This window comes from Aythya ferina (genome assembly GCF_964211825.1).
Source record: "Aythya ferina genome assembly, chromosome: 2".
In the NCBI taxonomy this organism is placed as follows: Eukaryota; Metazoa; Chordata; class Aves; order Anseriformes; family Anatidae; genus Aythya; species Aythya ferina.
In genome coordinates, this window is record NC_140297.1 from 95,998,323 (window position 1) to 96,025,983 (window position 27,661).

Genomic DNA, 27,661 nt, shown 5'->3' on the forward strand with positions numbered 1-27,661 from the left:
GTAAACTATTTCCTTATGGGTGTGAACAGGGATTAACTTTTTCAGTGATTAACCACTATCATTAACTAAAAATGCTAGGAATTGCAGAACTGTCTTCTATTCTGGGCCAAGAAGAACATTTGTTCTAATATTCGCTGATGGCATTGTTGGGTCTAAAAAGGAATCAAGATCCTATACATAACTTATGGGACTTTAATACACTGTATTAGCAACCAAAGGTTGGATTTTACCTAGCTTGAACACTATTGTTTTGCTTTAAAATTTTCCACAGGTTATTTTTCCTGATGGAATCCATTCTTATAGGGACAGCATAGGGCTGCTGAATAACCTTTACTAATCTTGCTTGCTTTTTACCAGCAACCTTCTGTCTGAGAGTAGCTGAGGAGCCAGAGCTGGAGCAGACATTGCAGACCAACGAGAATGTGGGAAGGATTAAAGATTAAAGTGGAATTAGGTCATCTCTTCTATGGTGCTTTGGCTATGCCAAAAAACATTGCTTCTAAAGTCTGGTCCTGCATTACAGGAAAAACCAATTCACAATGGAAGAAGAAATAAAAAGCATGGCCTAATGGCAAACTACAGGTCACTAAGAGACTCAAGGATGCAACACTATCTCCTCCCCTCTTGCAAAGAAATTCATACAATGCACTTTAACAGATGCAGTTGTAATGTAGTGCTTACTGAATTCTTATGCTGCCCAGCTGCAGATAGGCTGCACTCCTTCTTGGTTTATACTTTAATTAGTTAATTTAAAAACTTAAGATCTACAAAAATTTAACTTGCCATGCCTACACGAGGTGGATGATAGGAAGCTGCTTATCCTTGACATACCGCAAAATGCCAGTTATCCTCTCTCTCTGGTCTTATAGTTTGCTGAACACTATTGGGGGTTGGGAAGTATTGTACAGAAGCTGTTATGGCTGCTGCTTGCTGCTCTTCTCTGCTGAGGCAATGGTCTGATAGCTGTAGAGATGTAGTTGCTTTGTATTAGTATGCTGATGCAATGGTTTGTGTCCCTCTCTTTTTTTATTGCTAGTGGGCTAGGAAAAGATGAGGAAGAAGCAAGGGGGGAGGCATGTAGTGTGAGACTTCTCCTGAAGCTCCTAAATTATCTCCCACGGATAATCTAACAGTCAAATCAGAACAGGTATGTTACATTGAAGAGAGTATGTTAAGGTCATGAATATTTGGCACTGACTTCTTGTTCAAGTTTATTGGAAAATAGAAAAAAAGGATAAGATTGTGTTGATAGTATTACATAAAGCATAACGATAACATGTGCTGTTTTCCATCTCCTTATACTAAGAAAATTTCAAATGCAAATTTCCTTAAAAATACATTTTCTACACTGATACTGCAATGTGTTGGATCATTTCCTTCCTATTTGAATGCCAACATTTGAGAATGCTAGATCTGAAAATGCCTTGCATAAAATACACTGAATAAAAAGAGTATTCAATAGTGGGGTAACATACATGGTGTTCTCTCAAGTGAAAATGATACTGAATGCTCAGTAAAAAAAAAAAAAAAAAAATTTGGATGTCTGGTAGAAATCCAAGTTAGAACTGTGGTAAGGCTATCTTATAAAAGTGTTTAATTGGTTCTCAGAAGTCCAGCACAGAAATGGTTTCTCAGAGGATATTTGGTGTATTTACACCTGCTGCAGTAATATGCCCAGCCTGTTGTACTTTAAGAATCTTATTTGGGCTAAATGTATTCCTCATATTTAAATGAGTATAAATTTTAATATAATTTACATCCTAACGTATCCTTTTTTTTTTTTCTCTTTCTTCTACATGTCCCTTACCCTTCCACCTCCCATCTCATTTATGTGGACATCTCAGGTTGTGAAGACAGATGCCAGTAGTCAGTGGGACTGCAGGACAGAAGTACTGATGTAGTGGGAGAAACATTGGGTTAGACACGGGTCAGAGCTCAGGATCAAGTAGTAGTGGAACTGTGAGATATGACTAAGGCAGATACTTATTTCTCTAACTCTCTAGAAGGAAGGATTATGTTTACATTTATTTTTAATTGTGTTCTGTAAGTAATCTTGGCCCTGGGGTAAGAGAATGCAGAAGGCGTGAATGGGGACAGATTTTCAAAAGAGTGTGAAAAAGAAGGATTGGAGTTAAAATAATTAGGATGTCTCAGGACAGAAGTGGTGCAAGGGCTATGGAATACTCAGGGAAGAGATGGGAACTCTACATAACGATACATCCATGTGCACAGAACTGCCATCTGCTATTTCCCTGCCTCTTTTGATTAGGTGGTAGGAGCACAAAATAATTTTTAATGTGATTACTTAAAGGATGTCATTTAAATGAGAGATGCCTTAAAGGACAAGGGGTCACAATCAGTATTTACATGAAGGGTATTTTAGTGCAGACTTGCTAGGTTCCATTCCTGTCTGCCAGGACTGTTTTAGGTCCTTTTACTTTTTCTATCTTCACCATCTCCCTGTTCCCACCTCTTTTTCTACCCAAACTACATGTTCCCAATTCTGTTTTCCCACCTCCTAGATCTTCATTTCCACACTTTCACCTGAAAGACAAGATCCTGATGCCAAAACGTATGAATTGCACATAAGTATTGTTCTCTTGTAGCTGCAGGTTTCTGTATGTCATATGACCTATAGCAACTCTACTGTGCACGTATGGTTGAGGAATGACTTGACTGGAAGCAGGGATTTGGTTCCCAGAGAGCAGCATATGTTGGCAACTTCTGTGGCTGCTCCCAGTTCAAGGATTGGTCCTGAGAAAAACGATGAATGGATATTAAGAATGTATAATCTCAAGCAGATCCCACTTTTCTGCTCTGTTTACCAAGATAAGCAGATGCCTTGTTTCTAGGAATGTAGCCTAGACAATCTGGTGCTTTCTAGGGGATGTTGTAATTACATTGTTATAAATACCTTAAAAGATTATAGTATTTCAATATTTCATTTAAATGACTACAAGGAAAATGACTGTCATTATTTTCTACTGAGCTGTTGCAAACTGACTTGTAAGGAATTATCCTGGGACCTCAGCAAGAGGTGGCACATTCCATGTTTTGGACTAATTATTGTCATATCGTATTTTTCCTTACCTCTTTGGAGCTGCTGAGTAAGCATGGGATGTGCATAAAAATGAAGAAATATGGCCATCACTTGCTCAACTAAAAATATTGAAAATAGAGAAAAAGTTTTTAACTAGACAAATTGAAATTCTTCTAGTTAGACTGTTTTACTGCATTTTTTTCTGATGTTAGTACAAAGAAAACAACAGATGATACCAATTGCCCAACTATCCATAACAATTTATAAACAATGCTCTTTATGCTAGCAGAGAGAAAATCATGATAGAAATGCAATTTAAAAAATCAAAACAAAAAGTAAGATTTCAAACAAAATCTCATGAGAGCCAGAGATCATACTGTTGTTATGTGAAAGTTAACAATGCCATTTGAAAGAAGCATTTCATATGTATTTTTACTGCTACCTTAAATAAATGCTAACCAAAGTTGTCTTCAGGTTTCCCAATTGAGATCGAGTCTTCCTGGTGGCAAAAAGGTGTGATAAAACTCTTTAGCATAGAACTTTTGCAGTTGTGAGCTGCATGGCTTCATCACAAAAATAATAGGGTGAAACTGCTATTGTTTCAGAGCTCATGGGTGCTGCTCAAAACTGTGCAGATCTTGTTGCATCCATGCTGAAGTTACTGCTGGATTAGCTAGAACTAGTGCGGCGTTGGATCCCACAGTGACTGGACATGGTGTTGCGAGGCTGATTTTTGCTTTGTTTTCTTTGCTTTAGCTCTTGTGACTACTTGCTACTTAAATATAAAATAATTTTGATTGAATGGGACCGCTGGGGGTCATCTGGTCCAACATCCTGGTCAAAGTAGGGCCAGTCCTGAAGATATACTAGGTTGCTCAGGACCTTGACCTGTTGAAAATCTCCATGGATCTGTGTTCCCCTGGCATTCTGGATAACCTGTTCCAATGCTTGATCACTCAGTGTGCTCTTTTTCTTCTTCAATCTGACCAGAATTTGTATTGCTGCTGCAGCACCGTGGCCTGTTGTTCTTTCATTGGTCACTTACAAGAAGAGTCTGGCTCCAGCTGCATTCCCCCTTCCAGGCTTTAGGGACTAGAAGACAGCCCCTAGAGGCCATGTTAGTTCTCTATGTCTGAGGCAGCAGGAAGCCCAGCTCCCTCAGCTGTTCCTTATGCTCCCTGTGACCTTGTCAGTAGCACTTTTTGTTTTCTCTACTGTTTAGCAGTATTATTTTGTACCTGAAGGTTCAAGAATGAGCACACAACTTGAAATGCAGCTTTATCAACAATGACTAGAAGGTAAATGACTTCCCTCAAAACACTGGCTATGCTTTTGCTACCGGAGTCCAATCTGTAGTTACCATTCGCTGTGGCATAGGCACACTGCTGACTCACTCTAAACTTCCTGTTCTCCACTTTCCTTCCCACTTTCTTTTTCTCCAAGTATGCTACTTAGCCAGTTGGTTCTCACCCTGTACCGTTGTGTGGGGCTATTTTCTCCTGCATGCAAATCTTTGGATTTGCCTTGATGATATTCACAAGGATCCTGTCAACAATGAACACCTTTAGCTTGTCAAGGCAAGCTGAATGGCAGCTCAGCTCTCCTGTATATCAACATAACAATTTGGCTTGGCTGAGCTTAGGTAAATGAGTTATGAGCAGAGTACTTCAGTTTGCTGTTCCAACAGCTTCCCTGAAGGAGAGAGCTGTGTCTTTCAGAGATCTGGCAGCCTGCAGTTTTGGCCTCTGTCCTTTTTCACTTGGCTCCACATTTTATAGGGTTGCTTTGATGTTTCTTTTAGTTATTCAGTTTTTGCCTTTTTGAATGTACTGAGTTCTTGAATCATTCCTATCACTTACTGAATTCCAAGCTCATATTCTGGGCTTTGCTGGCTTCTGAGGATATTAATCAATTACATCAAAATAGAATTTTATGTTTGTATATCACATTTTTTTTTTTAATTTTTATTTTTCCCCTCAGGGATCAGTGGCATCAAAGAATTACTGCATTTAGATTCAAATCTAAAAAAGAGTTAATCTGACAAGCATCCACTGGCAGGGGTTGGACCCGGCATAAGAGGAGGGTTAGCTGACTTTGACCTTTGTGTTTAGAGCATTAACTGATATTTTGAGCATGATGTTTGTGTCTCTTCTGAGCTTGAGGTAATTCAAGCTTGCCTCTCAGAAGCTTTTTAACCTCCAAAACCAAGGTATGCTTTTCTGCTGATGATGTCCTGATTTTTTATTTATTTATTTTTTTTTAGTTAGAAGAAACTTTCCTCTTTCTAGACATGCAAAAAAAAAAAAAAAAAAAAAAATTCTTCTCAGGTCCTTGATTCCTGATTTTGTATTTTATATTAAAAGGAAACAAAATCAAACAAAATCATCCCACCTAAAATTACCATTTTTCATTAGGCAGAAGAAATATCTTTTTGAAAACATTACTCAATCAAAAATATTTTCTTTAAAGTTTGAAGTCCCAGAGTGAGTAGTATTACTAAGTGCTTACAGAAATTCTTTGAAGTCTTAAAATGGGGCTTATTTGCAGATGGCAGACAAATTATTTATAACAGAATAAAGCTCTGCCAATATCACTTCTGTTTTATTATTTCTAAATAGAAATCAGTGCCAACTGCATTCTTTTGCACAATCCAGCTCAAGCTGTGTATTACTTTTAACACAGATACCTTATAAAATGTGATTTCTTGAAAATAGGATTGTCTCTATACTGAAATTGAATTTCAAATCAAAGTAATATACTTTGGTCTTTGATAAGGTTGTCTTGCATTGTTTTTGTATGCTTTTGTTAAATCATAGTATCTGATTTGTTGGATGCTAAAAATTTGTAATCAAGGACTTAGCAAACATTTACTGAAGATGGGAAAATACAGGAAATAATGTTGCTAAGTGTTTTTTGAAATGACCAAAGCAGACGGTTAAATGACATTTCAAGATGTGAAAAAAATCAAAGTGATAAAGAATTGCATTAGAATGCAAATTACTTCTACTCAGTGAGGATTGGGGAGGTGGCTAGCATGAAGTTGCTCATAATACATGTGATGGATATAATGCACAAACAATTTTAAAACAACAAACGAAAACCACCAACTCTTAAAGACTCTTAAGACCGACAAGACTCCTAAGAGTCTTTTTTAAATAGTCAGGAGATAGTCAAAAGAAGAATTAGTACTTTGTTAGCTGTAAGCTCACTTCTGTTTTCCATATGTTGTGATATAGAGAAGAAGTACTAAAAACTAAATTATTGGTATTCTGTGAACCAAATCTTAAGTACTAAAAAGCCTTTGTATTTTAATGTTCAATAAACTTACAAAACTTTTGAAATAATTTGTCAGAGGAGTAGAGTAATACCATAAATAACTCTTGTAGTCTCATTTTTCTGGTTTGATCTCATTATTTATAAATTTTGTTCTTATTTATTTCTAATGTTTATGATGGGAGACACGTTGTGCATAATTTATGAATTAAAGTACATTCACAGAAGTGATTACAACACCATGAAGAAAGCACTGGACAAATCTTTCTATTTTTCCTTGCCTCAATAGAGTTTTGTTATCACAGTGAATTTAAAGCATGAGAAGTTCTGAAATCTGGAGGTGTAGTTGTTTTGTCATATATACTTCTAACTGATATCTGTTGAAAAAATTCTGGTAAGCTGAGTTTAAAAGAGTGAATAAGCTTGTGTGGTTAGGGGTGACATATGACACTTCTTCTCCCCCCCCCCCCCCCCCCCCCTTCAAACTCAGGCACATGTTTGCATGCTAACACACCATATGCCACCCAAATCCATGTTAATATTGTGCATTTTATGATTAATACATATCTTTGCCTGTCTATTTTCTTGTTCAGTGTGGGTGTGAGTCTCCAATCTTCTAACTCATATAGTAGTTGAAAGTAAATTTTGAGCACACTGGAAACCTGTACTTGCTCTGTCTCCCTCTGGTTTGCATTTAGCAGTATAAGTAGGAAGCAGTGGGAGAATCAGTCCCTGTTTGTTTTACTGGCTTTGCTGTTGCCACAGAATACAATCTCCACTGTGAATGAGGAAGGGGCTGTTTCATGTTCTCATAAACCAGCACCTGTGATGTTATTAGTAATAGAACTAGAGGGAATGGCCTCCAGTTGCACCAGGGGAGGTTTAGGTTGGAAATGAAGAGACATTTCTTTTCAGAAAGAGTAGTCAGGCATTGGAACGGGTTGTCCAGGGAGGTGGTGGTGTCACTATCCCTGGGGGTGTTCAAGGAAAAGTTGGACCTGGCACTTAGGGACACGGTTTAGTGGGTGACATTGGTAGTAGGGTGATGTTTGGACAAGATGATCTTGGAGGTCTTTTCCAGCCTTAATGATTCTTTGGTTCTATGATTCTATTTATCATCACTTTCTTCATTAACTCAGAGTTGTGTTTCCAGCACCACTTGCTGGAGGTATCAGTGGAGTGGGCTTTTTGGTTCGCTTGTGGGGGTTTCTTTTTAAAAATTGAGTATGTAGAATTTTTCTAGCAAACCATCATGTTCTTGAAGCTGAGGTATGAGGTGTTGGAAAAAGCATCTCCTTTTGATTGCTGTGTTTTCTTTCACCTTAAAAGCATAGCAGTCAAAGTAGTGCTGCAGGAAGATCTGTGGCAACCAGCAATCCTGTTTTACTACTACCCCTGCATGTGTGCACCAACACACGCGTGCGTTCATACCTGTGATTTGCTAAAATAGAAAGGGTGATACAAACTCTTCTTATCTGCCTGTCTGTGAGGTCAGCTGACATATTTGAACAACTATCGATATCAGCTACAACTAGTCAAACTCACTTTGCCCAAAGTGAAAAACCACTTACATAAACTTTACATAAACTTCTTACACAGTTATAGACAAGTAGCATGGAGTTTCATGTAATGAACAGAAAACCTGTTTAAGTCTCTTATTGCATGGACTCTTTGTAACAGGAGATGTAATGACAGTAACCTCTTATCTGTCTTGGAGTGCTTGGAGTATCATATTTAAGCAAGGCGCTTGAAAGCTCTTAAGTTATTCAGAGCACTGGTTCATTTTAAAATAGGTTACCTTGGGTACAGTCATTGTCAATTTGATATATCACTGTCAGTTTGTTGCCTAAAAAAATACCAAGAAAAAATTGACTCATTCACACCTTTTCTACATTTTCTCTTCCTTTTAAGATGCCATAGTAAGAAATAAAATTGATCTAGAGCTTTACAAAGTACCTTTTATTTTTTATTTTTTTATTATTATTTTTTTTTTAATCTTGACAATGTGGTGTCAGTTGCACTTGACAAAATGATTAAAATCATCCTATTAGCATTTGATACCGTTTCAACCTGTTAGGATTCTGGGTGACAGTCAGTATGTACTTGGCAAAGAGATGTCAAGAATCTGCTCAGTTCCCTGTGCAATCTTAAAGCAATTTAGCTCTGTTGGAGTACATAGTGTAACAGAAAGCAGGCTGTCCTCAAGTAGCTTGTTATTTGGATAATTTTACTTTTTTTTTAATCTTTCAGAAAGTTCGGACTGAGAGAGTCTTGCAAAATGATGGAGATTTGATAGATGGCTAAACTGATCTGTTTGTCTGTGCAGGTACTGAGCTGGTTGACAATTTTCCACTATAACGATTTAGTAAAGTTTGGCAATTTAAAGCTTTGCAGAGTTTAGCTGAGCCACTTTTAGTAGAGTTTAGACTAGTTAAAGTCAACTAGCATAGCCACAAATGCTAATCATGCATTTGCCTCAAGTGTAACAGTGTCTAACAGAGCATTGTGTGCCAAAATAATAACAGCAATCAGTGAGGTGCCAAATGTAACCACAGTCTGAAGGTAATTGGACGAATGACAGGATTTGGTCATTTGGAACTACTTTGTGATGGGTGTCAATGAAATTTTCCATAGAGCTGGGTTTTAAAATAAAACAGTAGGATCTACTAAATCAGTATTCAGACCAGAGGGAGTCTGGGATTTTATTATAAAGAACAGCACACATAGAGACAAAACAGTCTCTTTTGGTGTTTACAGCTCTTAGAGGTCATTCTGTGTGGCAAGCAGGCCATGAGAACAAATCACTTTGTTGTGGATGTGTCACAATCATATAACATATTTAACTAGCTAACCAAACTAGTTAACTAATGAAGAGCGTTAGGCTGACTTTACAAAGATGAGCTGGCCAAGCTAGCAGGTCTTAGCTTCTAGTATGGGTTGTTTACACTTTCCAGACTTGCACTAAAAGTATTTGGTTGATTTGGAGATGAATGCAGGTTTAATCTATGTACTCTGTGGGTATTTCACCTGTGTACAACCCAGCTATGTTTCACTTCTGGTCCATGTGTACTATTTTTAATGGAGCATAAGGTGGGAACCCCCAGCAGTTGATACATCAAGGTGAGTAATGCTGTGCTCTTTGCAAGCTTAATTACGATTCTCCTTAGGTACCCCAAAGGGGAAAAGTATTGGTAATTCTACTTGCAGAAATCACATATCATGCTGTAAAATGTGAGTGTTAGGGATTTATTTGGCAGTCTGCAAGCTTGTTTTGATCTTGCAGAGGAACAGCTCTTTGTTAACCAGGTTGCACAGAGGCATTACTTGCTTGCGTAGCTTTAAAGCCAGAGAAATTTGGTCTCCGTTTGTGAATGCAACAGGATCTCAAGTAAGACAGGTCCACCGTTCCATGTTTTTGAGGTAGTTCCTAATTTCTACTAACTAGTATCCTGGAGTATAAAACCAAACTAGGTCAAGGTGAGCCTTTAAGTAGGGAAATCTCAAAAACATTGCACAAGTTATGAAATAAAAGGCTAATGACACACCTGGAATAACCCTGTCCATAAAGTTGGAATTCTATATATCTCCCTGCCCTTCTAGGGTTGCTTGTTTGTTGCAGCCAAGTCCATGACATCTCAGGTTTGTGTTAATCTGCTGGTTCCCTTTGGAAAGTCTCTATTTCTGTCTACTTTCCTGCCCCATTCTGCACTCTGGAAGTACGTGGGGGGGGGGGGGGGGGGGGGGGGGGGGGGGATGGATAATACACCAATATAGCACAATGGTGGTATTCGTCACAGTAGTTTTGAACCAAGAGCACATTTAGTCTCTCTGATACTAGAGATCCATTTGGTGCAGGTTGTCCCTGCCTGACCATGGGTCTGGATACTGTTTCTAACCCATTATTTAAAAAGTCTATGACTTCTATAAAATGGGGAGTTATTGTAGTCTGGAGCTATATTACCATTTAATCCAAATTAAGGCATATCATGAATTTCATTTGACTTTTATGGGCTAAATGAAGTGATACCTTATCCAAATGATCACACATTATTCCTCCTTAAATAAATTAGCTTAGTAGAGTTTTATTCACTGTAGACAAAGTTCAGCTATTTTACGTCAGTAAATGATTTTAATTAAAAAAACATAGACGTGATGAAGAATATCATACCAGATTTTCTTGACCTCTGGGTCAAGAAATACATTTTTGCCATTCTTAATTCATTAAGCCATTTTTAAACTCTTATTTTGTCAGTTATATTGTTTTTCTGCCTTATGTCTGTGTTTTCAAAATTTTTACTGGAGGAAAAAAAAACAAACAAACAATATGGCATCAGAAAAAGCCATGCTGGGAGTTATCTAAGTTGTTCCATGTAGCGCTCTTCATAAACAAGGTTTCCTTCTAAAGAAAAAGTTTGATATTATTTTCCAAAAATACCTGATGCTTTCTGGACTTTTATTAGAATTCAAATATAGAACGTCACAGATACTTTTGTGGTATTTGAAAAGATCTTCTCACATTTTCTAGGTAACTAACTTTCTGAAGCTGTAAGAACAATTCTGAAGGCCCTTGTAGTCATCTGTATCTCTTTTATTCCATCTTTGCACACTCAGAATAAAGTTTTATTTTATTTTCATGTCATGAAATTATCAAGAGGGAGGAGATTTTTGTATTTTTGTATTTTTGTATTTTTTTTGATGAAATTGGAGCCTCTTTCAGGAGAGAGTAGGTTGTGGGATAGGAAAAATACATATAACAAACTTCCCTCACAACTGTTTCTTGCTGATTGCTGAGAGCCATGAGATTTTTCAAAATATCTTTGCACTTCAGCTGCAGTTTTGCTTATAGCTTATTACTGGAGAGTAGGATGTCAGACGTACTGTGATGTATGTTGCTGTTACTTCCAGTGTTTTGCATTAGTACATTTCCATTTTCTTCCATCTACAAGAGCTTCCTGATTGTTATTTATAAATTTGGACTTCCTCCTTCTATATTCTTTTCTATTCTGTTTCTTTTTACTTGATGCAAAGAGCATAGCTGCAATTAAAAGGAGTTTTGCCATTTTCAGTACACATCAATTTTCAGTATGCTAAAGAGATGCGTATCAACAGTTCAGAGGATGATGACCTTCTCTGCATTAAGTAATTTTTCCTCCAAAATAACCCAACCAAAAGAATTCTCCTATTGCAACTGAGTAGGTAGTATTAATACTTTTTTAAAAGGTACATATAAAGAATAAGAAAAAAAAATAAGGATGTATCCAAATGTGCAATGTATAGTGTGTGTGAAGTCATCAAGACGTGATTTAATCCCTAGTAAATATCTTACTGAGTTTAGTGACATTCAGGTAGTACTTACAATGTTCACAGAACTATGCAGAAAGGAACATTACTTTCTTGACAGTAGGCATGAAGAAAGAAAAATGTTGGTAAAATTAAACTTTAAGGCATTTTCAGAAAATTGATTTTACTAAACATAGAAGTACTTCTGTATTGTTTACATTATTATCGTTTTTATTTTTATTTATTTATGTTTATTGTTCATGCTGAACTGTATGTTTTACAGTGCTCATACACTAGCTGTGGAAAAAACCTCCATATATTTAAATTCGATCACACACACCTTTTTACTTCTGTGACCTTTTTTCTTATATTCTACAATGACACCAGTAATGGAATGAAGGAAATCTAACCAAAATATTCCAACAGATTGTGACTAGATCTGGAATGATCTATGAAAATATAGGTTATTTCTATAAGTGTAAATATAAGTGACAATGAAAGGGGGAAAGGAAAAGAAACGAGAAGGCATCAAGCAATATGAGTACCAAATTGAACAACTGATATTAGTGACTGTGCGTTGAGCTTGCCAAAATTATCTCCCTTGGTACTTCATTTTGTACTCGATCTACAACTGGCAAATGCCTTGTAAATCTACTACAGTGTAAGTCTTTTGCCTCAAAAATATGAGGCAACAAAACAGTAAGTAGCTTGCATCAATAAATTTAAGTGATAATGATCTTGGGGTTCAAGTGTTTGAAACAATTAGCACCTTCTGAGGTTACTTAAATGCCAACACACAACTGATTTCCTAGGGGAATTTTAAAAAGCCTCATGCTGCAAACAAAGAACTGAGACATTTTTGTCTTGATGAATAATTAAAATTAATTCTCTGTTTTGTTAGAAATCATTGCAATATTGAACTTTGGTAAAAATTAGAAAAGCTGGAGAAAATTGAGCCACAATATTTTCAACAATTTGTTATTTGTTTTTTAAACATCACTGTATCTTCTTTTTTTTTTTTTTCCAACACTGTTCCTCTGGACTTACGTGCTTTGCCATAATTCCATTAATTTCCATAAAACATATAGCAGTATAGATTACACAAGAAGCAAGAAGAAGCAAAAATGAGCAAGATATTTCTCTCCTAGTTAATACCGAGCTATACCAAAATATCTGATAAATGCTTGAGCACTGTGATGTCAGAGGAAAGAAGTCAATACTAAGAATTAGGCTTGCTTTTTATGTATTCATGCTATATATATATATGGGAAAACAGATGTCTACATGCTGCTAAACATCTGTAAAACTGTTTTGTAAAATTATTGGATTGATGCAGAAGTGAATGAGTTAAATAGAATGAACTGTATGTTATGTGTGATCAAATAAAGTGTGAATTTTATAAAAACCCTCTGTCCCAGGAATATTTGAATCATCACCAATTTGATTCTTATTAGATGATGGGCCCAGCTGCAGAATAATCCAGGAGAACTCAATAAGTTATACTGAGGGATCTGACTAATTGCGCATATTGCACAATAGGATCTCTCTAAGGCTTTGGCCCAAGTGCTAGCTTGCCATTAGCAATTCAGAATGAGATGTTAATGAGAGATTCAGAATGAGAAGTCCTGGCCAGTGTTACCTGAATTACAATTTTTGTTATGGCACAGACTTAGAACAACTGCATTTGATCAGTGTTACAGCCAGATAAAAGAATACAGTGGGCCCTGTGTAAAATTATACATAGAGAAGAGAAGCAGAATGAAGGCTGAAACTGAATTCCTTGGGTTCAGATTTGTGTTTACTTACGCTGCTTGAGCAGCTGAAGAAGGAACTGTGATTGGCTGTTTCTCCTTACTGTTGTTGTTTACAACATTGCCTTAAGAGCATGAAGTGGTCCTACAACATGAACAAGGTTGTGAGGGAGTGACAGATATACTGCAATCTGTTGACTGTTTCTGTCTGCCCAGCATTTTTCGCCTGTTCTTAAATAAGTTCTTACAACCAACGTCACTCATTGGCTCAGCTTTGGCTGGCTGTGGATTCCTTTTGGAGCTGGCTGTACCTGCCTTTGTGCAACCTGGAGCAGCTCTTGGTGTCTTCTCACAGAGGGCACCCCTGGAGCCCCCTGCTACTAAAACTGTCATATAAGCCCAATACAGAGTCACTTTATTGAAAGGACATGATCTTCATATCATGCAAAATGTTTCTTGAACATCTTCTGAACTGCTGTCTGTGCAACAGTTACAGATCAAGGAGAAGCTTCAACTTTCTTTGAGGAGAGACTTCAACTTCCAAGCTGAACACAAATTTTGTGTGAAAAGAGGGAGCCAACATTGATCTCTGCTCTTATTGCATGCTTAAACATGGTGGAAACTTAGGCAGAGTCAGCTTTGGTTACACAGGATTTATCTACTTTTTACATCTCAACTCCATTTTGTATAGGAGTACTTAATTTGGGTTAATCCAGTGTAAATATTATATACTAGAGGAACTACTAAAGAGAGAAAATATAAGCCATATTAAAGATAATTAAAAAAAAAAAAGAAAAAGATAAACAGGGAAAAAGAGAAACTGCATATACTCCTTGTATAAAGACAGACGGGAAGTTTTTGTTTGTCTTGCTGGATGGACTCAGCTCTCAAATAGTAGTGAACTAAGAAAAAGAAAATAATATTGAGCAAGAAGCCAAACCCTCACAAGTTGTTTAGGTCCCTAGAAAAAAATGGCAACAGAAGAGTTGTCACCATTGCTGTGAAATCAGTAATTTACGAAGAGACAGGCAGTACCAGAGATGGAATACAAGATGTTAAATGGGATGCTAAACACCAGTAGCGTAGTGGTGACACTTCGAAAATTAGTCCCTGTATAGCAGGCAGGATCAGATAAAGAAGTTGCTAGGGAAAGTTGCAAAGTGTGGCTAACAAAAAAGTGTCAAGCTGAGAAGGTTAATTCAGTGGGAAATATTTCATTGAATTAAGTCCTCCTCTGCTGTAACCACTTCTTCTATACCAAAATGAAATCTAACTGCTAGTAGTTAAAGTTAAAAGATGATAGAGAAATCATATATAGAAGAACCTGCAATTTGGGCTGAATTGGCTACAGTTCTGAGGTAGAAAAGTCTGGTGTTGTTGGGGGGTGATATTTTTGTTTCAAATGCAGAAACGAATGGCTATTAGACCACTGAATGGCGATCAGACCAAGAAGTGGTATTGGTATTCTCCATTCTTGACTTCAGCAAGGCTTTTGACACCGTCTCCCACAGCATTCTCCTCAAGAAACTGGCTGCTCTTGGCTTAGACTGGCGCACGCTTCGTTGGGTTAGAAACTGGCTGGATAGCCGGGCCCAAAGAGTCGTGGTGAATGGAGTCAAGTCCAGTTGGAGGCCAGTCACTAGTGGCGTCCCCCAGGGCTCGGTGCTGGGGTCGGTCCTCTTTAATATCTTCATCGGTGATCTGGACGAGGGCATTGAGTGCACCCTCAGTAAGTTTGCAGATGACACCAAGTTAGGTGCGTGTGTCGATCTGCTTGAGGGTAGGAAAGCTCTGCAGGAGGATCTGGATAGGCTGCACCGATGGGCTGAGGTCAACTGCATGAAGTTCAACAAGGCCAAGTCCCGGGTCCTGCACCTGGGGCGCAATAACCCCAAGCAGAGCTACAGGCTGGGAGAGGAATGGTTGGAGAGCTGCCAGGCAGAGAAGGACCTGGGAGTGATGGTGGATAGTCGGCTGAATATGAGCCAGCAGTGTGCTCAGGTGGCCAAGAAGGCCAATGGCATCCTGGCTTGTATCAGGAACAGCGTGACCAGCAGGGCTAGGGAGGTGATCGTCCCCCTGTACTTGGCTCTGGTGAGGCCGCACCTCGAGTACTGTGTTCAGTTTTGGGCCCCTCACTACAAGAAGGACATGGAGGTGCTTGAGCGGGTGCAGAGAAGGGCGACGAAGCTGGTGAGGGGCCTGGAGAACAAGTCCTACGAGGAGCGGCTGAGGGAGCTGGGCTTGTTCAGCCTGGAGAAAAGGAGGCTCAGGGGCGACCTTACCGCACTCTATAGGTACCTCAAGGGAGGCTGTAGCGAGGTGGGGGTTGGTCTGTTCTCCCACGTGCCTGGTGACAGGACGAGGGGGAATGGGCTTAAGTTGAGCCAGGGGAGTTTTAGGTTAGATGTTAGGAAGAACTTCTTCACTGAAAGGGTTGTGAGGCATTGGAACAGGCTGCCCAGGGAAGTGGTGGAGTCACCATCCCTGGAAGTCTTCAAAAGACGTTTAGATGTAGAGCTTAGGGATATGGTTTAGTGGGGACTGCTAGCGTTAGGTCAGAGGTTGGACTCGATGATCTTGAGGTCTCTTCCAACCTAGAAATTCTGTGATTCTGTGATTGTACTGGATAAGATGATCAGCAGAGCATGTAAGGACAGGGCAAGCACTTAATTGTAAGTTCCCAGAATAATATACTAGCCACCAATGATTTGTGATTCAAGAGTTTTCTAAGAAAATCATTGACTCTATAATTGTTTGTTTGTTTGTTTGTTTTTTGAACTCATCCAATTTCTTTTCATGTATTTGTGGACTTAAATATTCATAACACCTGATGGCAAGATGTTCCACTCCTACTTACCGTGGCATGAAGAAATTTAGAACAAATAAAAGGAAGCTGTTTTTCCTTTGGTGGTTAATTACATAGTCACAGGATGTTGTTGATATCAAAGTGTTGGTTTCAAGAGCCATTGAACAAATTTATGGAAGGAAAATCCAGCTAGAGTGATTAAATGCAAAAACAGAACTTCTGACTCTGAAAGTTCGTAAGTTGCAAATACCTGAAAACCAAGAGGATACCTTAGGAGAAGTATGCCCTGCCCATAAATCCAGGTACAGAATGTTAATCTGATTTATCTCTGTTATAGCTCAGATCAGTTTCCATATGTTCTTCACTGAATTGTCAGTATTGCTTAATGACCTTAAAATTGAAAGAAAAACAAATGAAAATCATTTTGTTGTTCTCATTCCTTAGCTCCTTCTACACTGATAGTCTAATGTAGAGTTAGTTTCTGAGCAAGATTTTGTAAAGTGTAGGAAAACTTCTTTGTACCTCTGTTCTCTCTGTTCAAGTGGGTCTTATCAGGTATTTATGAGCATGTCCTCTCTCTGATGATATTAGCACAGAGTGCTGCTGAAAGCTCTCATGTCGCTTGAAAAAGTTTGATATATCCATATGCAGATGACAGCTGTAGGTTATTCCTTCTCACCATAAGGGATATCTATCCTTCAGTATCTCAACAGATACCAAAACAGTTCCTTGGGTGTCATTTTGCTCAGACAACTGGAGTTGTGCCAGAACGTAGCTAACTGAGAAACAGCTGGGCATAGTTATCCAATAGCTAAAAATCTAAATATAATCATGCATCTGAACAGTGCATCAATTCACAAAAGTTCTTATTGTTACTTGTAAAACTGCACATTTAACTAGATCCATCAAATTACAGGTACCAGCTCTCTTGCTAGTCCTGTAATTACTCAGACCTGTCAATGCCATAGGAGTCAGAAAACTTCATGCATCAATTCCACAGAAATTCTCATTCTCTGCATTGAGGATTAACTCTGTGTCACTCATGTGGCCCTGATGGTTTGAGAGTACACCCAGGCATTCACTAGCCGCCAGACAGCCCTCCTGACAGCCAGCAACCCTCAGAGGTTGGTTCAGCTTCTTCTGATTTCAGTGTTGTGCTCTTCATACAGCCCTGCGCAGCAGAGAGGAAGGATGACCTGCTACTGTTTGGGTAAACTAGAAGGTCTCACTCATGTTTTCAGCTGCTGTGCTGTCCTCTCCAGAGAGGTTTCTTATCCCTGTGCATCTGTTACCCTTCAGGCAGTACTTTCTCCCTGTTTGTTCTGATTCCTTTCTTGATAGATGATGATTGTCTTTATTTGTCAGCCTTTCCTTCAAAGAGGATTCAGAAAGGTCAGCACTTCAATCCCTAAACTCATTCAACTCCTTTCTTATGCGGCAGTTCATCTAGCTATTTTTCATAATTAAAATAAGTAGTCCTGCTTTCTTCAAAATGGACTTTGTGAGGCATCATCTGTGATATTAATAAGTCTTTGTCTCAATGAGAAGTTGAGACAACTCACACATCTCTGCTTGGTGATTTCCTGGTGTGACTTGTGCATGCAATCTCTACCAAGCCATTGTGTTAAATGATGCATTTAATGTAATTATCCATTAAAAGTTTTGTTTGCTGTTTGTACATGGATTATTACTGGCTCCTGACTGAGGCTAAGCACAATAACTGATATGTTTGGGATGAGTAGCTCTCAGCCCCTTCCTCCAAAGAAAATTTTATCATGTACTAAATCACATGTATTTGAAGTTATAGTTATGGTACTAGATTTCTCTGACAAAATGCATTGCAGCCATTCTCAGTATCTCAACATGCAGTCAAGATCAACCACACGGCGTATCTGTCTCTTTTTATGTATGAGTCAAAAGTGAGCTGGCTGCAGTTCAACTCAGCAAAATAGAGATGTTAATGACAGTTTAAGTGAAAGAGCAAAACTATCTAGCAAAAGCCACGTTGGCTCCTTTGAGTAGTATTTTTAATTGTTTAAGTGTTTGACTTTTTATGAGGGATTCTTTCCCCTTCATTGCTGTTAGTCATGCTCCAATTAATAACCAAGTCAGTTTCTTGTCATCTACATGTGACTTACCCTGTAGCCTCTGTTGTTTTTTTTTTTGTTTGTTTGTTTTTCCTAAGGATTTTAGTTCTTATGCAAGCTTTTGTTGTATTGTAATTAGATTGCTATGTAGCATTGCTCATGGATCTAGTTACCATCACTTGATGAGAACAACTCAAGAACTCATTTGATTATAGGGTGGGCACTTCTGTGTTGCCTGATCTTTTTGTCCTTCAACAACCTCTTCCACAGTTAGGGATATATTAGGGTTTGGCAATAGATGATGATGAGCAGCAATAGGGTCTTCTGGGATCTCTGAAAAAGTGATGTTATAAGAGGGCTTTAGGAACTCACTAAGATGAATTTCCCATACTAAAGGCAGGAAGAAAGCTTTTCTAACTGCTTGTCTCTCTGTCTTAGTAGAGCTATTATCTTTATCTGAATGATTATTTTTTAATGCTTGTGACGGACTGTTCTGTTGCTTGGAGGAAAGAATGTTATATACAGTATATGTTGTGAAAAGTGACATTAAACAAATGTGAAAGTCTGCTTTCTTCCATCTCTATTGTTTTTCCTTTTGTTTCTGTCCAGCTTTTTGTCCATCCTCAGTTTTAAATCCTTTTTCTTCATTTCTGGGAAACATTTTGGACCATTTCTACAGTTTTGCTCAAGGAGCAGACTGACTCTTCTAATTAATTGTGGTGGCTTAAAAGGCAACATGGTAGGCTTGTAACTGAATCTCATTCAATAAAACCCCACACATACTTTAGACTGATCAGTAATATATCTCCGCAGTGCAAACCTTTATACTTTAGAAAAGACAAATAAAGCTTTCAGCATATCTTCCAAGGAGAAATGATGAGTGGCTGGAAGAGAGTTGTTTTCATGAAAGTGTCTTTATAAACATGCAGAGACCAAATAAATAAGAAAGAGGAACCCTGTTTATAATAGCAATCTGAACTTCCCAGCAAATTTACCCACTGCATATAGTGACTTTACTACAGTGAGAAAAAATTGTGTAGGCAAATAGTAGTTAAAGGATGCATAAAAGTTTTGTAAAGTAAAAGTAAATTTTAGTATGAAGTATACTTCAGATAACAGATTGTACATCTTTATCATTTAAAATACAGAATTTTATTTCTCCATAACTTCTTATACGTATACCTGCTTCATGGGCTACAGATTCCAACTGTTATTTTACTATCAATGTCCTTATTTCATATATGTATTCTTTTTAAACTTTTATTCAGTGAAACACTGAAAACATATGACATAGTGCAAAAATATGAATTATATTCTCTGATTTTAAGTTGGTAAGAAAATCAAGTCAATAATCTCTTTTGCTGCAGGTTGAAATGGTGGGGTGAATGAGGGCAAAGATTTGGCTAAATGTCAGTTAAGTACAGTTTCTATATATTGTATTTAAATTTCTAGAGTCCTTGGTTGCTTATAGAAGTAAAGAATCACAGAATTGTCTAGGTTGGAAGAGACCTCGAGATCATCGAGTCCAACCTCTGACCTAACACTAACAAGTTCTACAATAAACCGTATCGCTAAGTTCAACATCTAAATGTCTTTTAAAGACCTCCAGGGATGGTGACTTGACCACTTCCCTGGGCAGCCCATTCCAGTGCCTCACAACCCTCTCAGTAAAGAAGTTCTTCCTAATATCCAACCTAAAACACCCCTGGCGCAACTTTAGCCTGTTCCCCCTTGTCCTGTCACCAGGCACGTGGGAGAACAGGCCAACCCCCACCTCGCTACAGCCTCCTTTAATGTACTTATAAAGAACGATAAGGTCGCCCCTGAGCCTCCTTTTCTCCAGGCTGAACAAACCCAGCTCCCTCAGCCGCTCCTCGTAGGACTTGTTCTCCAGACCCCTCAGTAGTAGAATATTTAGCTGCACTTGGAATAAAAAAATGATCTTTAAGTAGGGGGTGGAGGTGTAAGGATGGAGGACTCTGCCTGATCACAGTCTTGATTCCTACACATTATGAGCTTGCCAACGATCCATCAAACTGACAAGGGAGCCTCTGCCATACTGATTTTTTTTTTCCTTTAATAAGAAAGAAAAAGTTGTTCTATATTACGCAATTTTAAACTCTGCAGCAATAACCTGTATCCTTCTGAATAAGAGGAATAATTCTATTCTGGCAAGTAGCATGCAAATAGAATACTTTTTCTTTTAGCATATTAATTCAGTAAGAAGATTAATATAAGCTTGCAAACTTCTTAGGCAAAATCTTTATTCTTTCAACAGAACGCAAAACAATTACTACTTGGATGCTGATAGTAAGTGAACTGTTTTATTGAATAGTTACAATGAAACATAGGACGTTGGTGTACAAAAAATAGTTCATGTAAAGATTATGAGGAAGAATTTGTAGAGGAGGGAAAAAAGGGCAGAGGATATTGTTTCAAAATGGGAGATAAAGAAGTGTCTGCTACTAGAGAAGTGGTACCTACCATTAGAGCCCATTGGCAGGCTGACTTCCAGTACAGTTTGGAATCAAATTCTGAACTTCAGGTACATGTTTTATTAACACTGCTTCAAGCTCAGGAATTAAGATGGGACTACATAAATTATGAAGAATGATCAATACTACTCCAGTCAATGACTGATATTCAAATATTTTGTGATACTGACTCTTACTCTTTATTTCTATTGTCAGTCCTGGTCACAATTTATGGTATAGTTATTTAAAATTGAACAAATTAATGCAATTGGATAATTGCCAAATTAATTATCAGAAAATCCCAGAACAAGTCATGTTGAATGGGTCCTCAGAAAGTCATTTAGTCCAGTCTTCTGCTCAAAGCAGGGCAGGCTATTAGAGCAGACAAATTAATTCCTAGTATATTCTAGGAATACTCTTAGAATATTCTTTTGATATTTTTTGAAGGTTTTGTGTTGTCCTTCTAAATGACAGACTCTTTAGTATATATGTGTGTACACACATATGCGCATGTATATGTGTATATATATATATATGTATGTATTTTGCACAGAGTGCTGAGCATGGACTTTAAGAACAAGTTTCTTAGGAGTCTTGTTAGAGATGGAACTTGCTTTACAAAGAGACACAATGGGTAATGTCAAATTTTCCTTCAACTATGAAAGTTCTGCTGACATCTAGTGTTACATTCCAAATTTTGCCTTGGGAAATGGTAGCTCTGAATGCAGAATAATTTCTCATTTATTTATTTATCTATTTTTATTCTTTGTCAAAAGATAATATCAAAATTCGGATGTCCCAGCTCTGCTTTGGAAGGAAGAAATAAGGGGTTTTAATGAAGCGAGGAGGGGCTTTCCTATTCTTGTACTGCAGCGTGTTAGGGGTCCAAGGCAGAGTGCACAAGTTATTCATGTCTGGGCCATAAGATATTATATGTTGTTCAATTTATACTGTGCAACCCCTCAAATTTATCCCTACCCAGTTGTTTATTACTTAGTTCATTAAGTTATTTGTGATGGTGAATATTTTCTCTCTCTTTTTTTTTTTTTTTCTTTTCCCCAGTGTGACAATGCAAAAGGACTCAAAGCCTTCTATGACGCAATAAAATATGGACCTAATCATCTGATGGTTTTTGGTGGCGTATGTGCAACAGTTACTTCTATCATTGCTGAATCTCTAAAGGGATGGAATTTGGTTCAGGTAAGACATGAAATTAATTATATTCAAATGCTGAATATTTTGTACATCTGTCTTTTTTAATTTAGAACCTTAGTGTTTGATGATTTTTAAGCTTAACATTTTGTGTAATTAGTATACCACCATTCTGAAGGTCAGTGCAGTTGCATGTAAATAAAGACAGCCACTTTTATATAGTACTAGATTCCAAGGCAAGGGATTGTGCTCAAAATATTTGAGTGTGGGACAACAGTTGTTCATCTCAGAAGATCAATTAATTAAAATTAATTTGATGTATCTCAAAAAGCAACCTAAACGTTCAGTCATGCTAGGTGAGCAAATCTCAGCTCTAAACAAGGTAGAGGAACTTGTCAGTCCTTAAACTATGGTACACTGGGGTCTTTACTCAGTCTCTACTCAATCATAATGCAATAATTCCTATTGACTTTAAAAGTGTTAGGAGTACATAAATTGTAAGTAGTAACTGTGCAAGAGTTTCAGTATTTGACTCAGAGAGCACATTTATTCCCAGCTGTTCTTTCTGACTTTCTCAAAGGTCAAGTTTGTGGAAAGGTTTCTTCTGCTGAGGAATCAGAATTTATTAATATTAATCTTTAAAATGCGGATGATAGCAGTATGATTTTCTTCATTTCTTCAGTCATCTGCCCAGTAATGATCTTGAGGTTGATAGCTGTTCAGGCAATGCAGGCAGCAAGTTTTGTTTTTCAGCTGTGGAAAAACCTCAGCGTCCTACTCAATATTTGTATTGCCCAAAGATATAATTTGTATCTTGCTTTATTTATATATATATATATATATATATATATATATATATATATATATATATATAAATATATATATATATATATTGTGTAGCAGAGTGATAAAATAATAATATATAGCAATCACTTGAGGTTTCACTTACAAACAGATCCCTCTTTTCCACCTGGAATACTCACTGAGCAGAGTGCAGAATGAACAAATGAAGCATAATTAAGTTTGTGAAGAAGATGATGATCAGAGTACAAATGGGAAATTCTTAGGAGGATAATTAAAGTAGCTTGTTAACTGTGTTTGCAATGCTTGTCATATCAGACTTTTTATTTTTTTTTTTTTACGCTTCAGGATTATTTTTTTTCTGATGTGAAAAACATCAGTTCTACTATGGAAACAAAATAATAGAATATCTCTGGGGAGAGCTGGGAAAGGAAGGGAAAGCCTGAAACTATCATTTACCACTCTGTAAAAAATGGCCTAGTACATGGGCTATAATGAAATGTGTGGCTGGAGCCCTGTTATTTTGGAATTTGTCACATGGAACTTCCAGATGATGTAGCTTGTTTTAAGGAATGGGATTTCATTGTGCTAAACCCTTTTAATTTATGCTCAAGTTCTGCCTGCTAGAGCCTGAAAATCTTTTTTTTTTTTTTTTTTTTTTTAATGCAATTGCTCAGTCAATAAGTAAAGGCAATTAGAAAGCTCCTAGTTGCTTTTAAGTGGCTGACTTTGTCAATATATGTGTTAACTTATATAATGATATGAAGCATTGCTACGAGACAGCATCTGTTTCTCTGTATTTAACAACTACAACTGTGACAAAATCCTAAATGTTATTAATGATACCAGTATATCAAGGGATTCTCTGTTGCTTGGGCTCAGTGTCCTGCAGGCACTAGATCAATCCTCACATGGCATAATTCCACTTTGTGGCAGGTTTTTATATATCGATTGAATGATGAAAGAACACAAGCGATAGTGTGGCTGGGGAGTGTGGTGAAGCTTAGTGGATGGTACAGCAAGAATGGAAACAGTTTGTGGAAGTGTCGTGTCACACAGAAACAGCAATATTTGTATCTGCAAATCAGTGTGTATGCATATATATATCAGCATATATCTGCAAAATATGATGTATAAGATAGTGGGAAAACGGAGTATAAATCCTTCCACTCCTCAGAATCCTCTGTCTTGAACATCTTTGATTAAATGTGTAACTTGAATAGATGGAATAGACAAAAATCTGTAATTCTCGGTAGTGGAGAGATAATATTCAGCCTGAAAAAATACAGGACTGTCCTCCCTCCCTTAAAGCTTGAAAATTCACCTCAGAGAATCAGAGCAACCTCCCATAAATAGTTATGTAAATTTGTGATCATGCTAAAGTCATTCTGTGTTGCAATCTAGAAGAAGGAAAACAGTGTGTATAGACAAAACCTAAGGTGACATCATACTGCTGAGTAGAGGATTTGCATTTGGATGTCTGACTCCATTGTTTTTCTCTGGTGCAGGCAGTCGTGAACACAGAGCTCTTAACCCTAGCAGGAACATTTGATTTGATCTGATTTACGCAGGTGTCCTGTGACTGTGCAAACTGATGACTGTCTTCCCTGCAAGAGAAATGCAGAATCCTGGGAGTATTGGGGAGAATAGGGAAGAAAAGAAGGACAACGGAACATTTACCTTAGCAAATCAGATACAAGGCCGATTGCCTGGAAAACTTTTCTAGAAGTCTTTTAGCCCTGAATTCCAGGTTTCTGTCTAACTGTTTTTCTTCCACTTGGGAGACTTTTCTCTCTCTTTTTTTTTTTTTTTTTTTTTTTTTTCATTTCTGCCTCTTCCCTATTGTCTCCAGTAAAAAGTCTCCAAAAACAAGAAATCAAATAAAAGGCAAAAAGTACAAATGTGCTGGAAATTATTACATTGCCTTTCTTACTCAAACAATTCTATAATAGTGATGAGAGGAAGGAAAGGGAGATAATTTTCTGCAAGAGAGCTGTGGTCTGTACGCTCCTTACTGTGTTCTGTTGATAAAGACAGTGTCTTTACTTCACTGTGTGAAGTACAGTGACTTTTGCTTCACTGATAAATTGAGTTCACTGGTGCCCCGCAACAGTGTGAAATAAGGGAGACTATCAGAGCTTAACAGTCTTAGTCTGAAGGTGCCTTGTTCTGTCTTGTTTTCATACTGTGTCTAAACAGAAGGTACTTTTCTTCTCCCATCTTGACAAATTTTGATTTACTTATAATCAGCAACAGAATGGGAGATTTTGTTCTCAACCGGCTGTCTTCAGCTGCTGGCTGATTCAATTATCTCTTACTGTAAAAAAAGTAATGATTTTTTAATGGTGCTCTTTGAATCTGTGGAAAAAGCAAGTTGTTTTAGACAGCAAATACTTATTTCATCCTTAATGACTTTCACTGAGATGTGCTAGGTGTCACAATCTGTTTCTGAACACTCATTCTTAGAAGGAGAGGCACATATACCCATTCCTTAGCTTCTCAAACCTGGAAAATTGAGAGCTTCCCTGTGAGCCATTCCTGTGTGCCAGCAGTCATTACTTTGCTGAGTGACAGCCTGAACACAGGCTGGGGACTGCTGCTACGGCTTTGATCTCCCATCTGTGGTGTGCAATCAGTTTGAATCTTTGGCATTTTGCTTATAAAGTGCTAATACTATTCTCTGTATCTGGCAATGGGTCATAAAGGTTTGAAGGTGTAACATGGGGCATTTTCTTTGCTGTCAGGGAAATACTTCAGTATGAAATTCTTCAGCATTCATCTTATCTCCATTCCCTTTCAATGAGTATTTGAGGCCATTAAGCAGTGTAAAGAAGAATCACTGGCAATATCTGCACTACACTGAAAATGACTAGTTATGTATTTTATTTTATACACCAATACATTCCAGATAGTATCCAGGTTGTCCAAAATGGAGGAGATTGTTCATAATTCAGTCTTTCTCTTCTGTTTCAGGCTATCCATCAACTGTTTATCTTTCCATGTGAATTTCTTATGCTGTCAAAACTGTCTGGTTTGTTTAGACTGTTGTTTCACCTATTTTCCATTGTCATCTGTCACTTCTTGTTTCCCAATTGCCATCTTAACATAAGAATTTAAATGGGATGAGGATTTTGACCAAACTGGCCACCTCTCTCAATTTGTTGAACTACTTCTCCATTTTGGAGATTTTTCTTTTTCCTTTGTTGTGATGTTTACATTCTCTTACAGTCTGCTTCATTTATCTTTTCTGTCAACTCTGGAAATAAGCCTCTTCCAGAATCAGTATAAATATTACCCCTTGCTTGAAATATCCACCCTCCACATATTTAATGTAATCTAGTCATAACTGCTGGCTTCTAGACAGGTAACTGCTACAGGTCCAGTGATTAGATCATAATGAGATTCACAACACAGAAACCTTGTTTAGGATTCAGAGTCTCATGTTGGAACATTTTCTGAGAAAACTGTAGGTACTCTAATCATGATGTATTGCTCACTTTGTGGGCTGGACTTCTGGCAGAAAAAAGAAGTCTCCTGTATTAACATGGGGCAGCTTCACATGTTAGAAAGGGAAACTCCTTTAGTTCTCTAACTTGATGTCACGGAGTATTAAAGAGCCTACCCTGAGATTTGTTATATTATCACAGAAGTCCATAGGCATTCAAGATCCAATACCTGAATTGCCAGAAAGACAGCTGATATTAATGAAAATCACTGATGCTCTTAGCTTTTGGTTTCCTTCTGAAACAAGACTGATGTGATTTTATTGTCAGTTCCTCCTGATAATTTCTGACCACTGTCCAACTGAAACCATATTTTAACAAAGAACTTCCCAAAGATTATTAGCCTCTACACATTTCTGCATAAAGGAACTGCTGGGGAGAGGGATCCAAATGAAGGAAAGGCTGTGACATGAGCATGAAGGTAACTGGGAGCCTGCCATTACATTTGTTGCTTCTTGTCCAGCTGCTGATTATGAGAATGTGACTGATTGCACTGAGAATTTTAAAAGCAGTGGAAAAAAGCAGAGAAAATGTGGACAAGTGGTAAAGAACAGAGGATTATGAAGCAGGATTTAAGGTGTTTTTGTGTGTAGAATTGTAGGACACTATACGAAAACAGACTTTATTTGTTGGCTCTGTTACTCATTAAGGTACATGTTAATACCGCCTATAGCTAGTGTTTTTTAACACCTCCATAACACAAATCATCTCAGAGGTTTCTATGCTGCCCACTGAATCATATTTCTTCTTGTTAATGTCAGGATTTTCTAAATCCTCGTGCTTGTTACTTGGAGCTCTGGCATGGGCACATAAACATTTTGAAAAAAAAAAAAAAAATCACGTTCCTTGTCACGTTTGTTTCAGCACAGTGAGTTTGTGCTACTTTTGCTTCACTGCACAATTTCTATGTATCATTAGTCTGAGCAATGAAAAGGGCATTTAAACTAGTCTTTGGCTAAGAAGATTAGCTACTTCTATCTATGAGATGCAGGCGGTCCCATTTGAACAGGCCAGTCTCCCATTGGAATATGACCCAGCACACCACAAAACTAGAGTCTTTGGCTTCTCAGCCCTCAGTTCACTATTATCATCATTTTTTTGTTTTCTTTGCTTTCCTATTTTATCTCCTGGGATTGGAGGGATTTTGTAGACTTTCTTTGCTGGTGTTGTAATTTTAACAGGCAAAGTGTGCTAGGGAAAACACTTCTTGAGGACTTATGTAAGGTGCAAACCAGATGACATTCTGGTCCTGCTTTCGGGAGTTAGTTGTGCACATAAGGAAGTTTTACTTTCTTCATCATAGAAATGCCTGGGAGCTCCTGAACAGGAAGAAAACACAGCAGGACTGACCTTCAGGTAGAATTTCATGTGAAGATTCTCCTCATTTGAGAGAGGCTCTGTTGAATTTGGAGGGAGAGAGACCTTTTAGTTCTACAAATCCTCCCCTTGATACAAGTTGCCAGCAGGAGCTTTGCTGTTATTGACGCAGCC

The 27,661-nt window shown here is 37.7% G+C and overlaps 1 protein-coding gene across 4 annotated transcripts in view; it reads left to right on the top strand.

The window, feature by feature from the left end:
* The window catches only part of GABBR2 (gamma-aminobutyric acid type B receptor subunit 2), a 500,245-nt gene that overhangs the window by 87,439 nt on the left and 385,145 nt on the right, over positions 1-27,661 (top strand). For 3 of the 4 annotated variants that reach the window (XM_084508376.1, XM_084508377.1, XM_084508378.1), the window contains one exon: positions 21,777-21,914. In XM_084508376.1, coding sequence (XP_084364502.1) covers positions 21,777-21,914 — 138 coding nt within the window. Of the gene's footprint in view, positions 1-4,159; positions 4,339-21,776; positions 21,915-27,661 lie in introns of those variants that run through there. The other variant, XM_084508379.1, reaches the window with a different exon arrangement.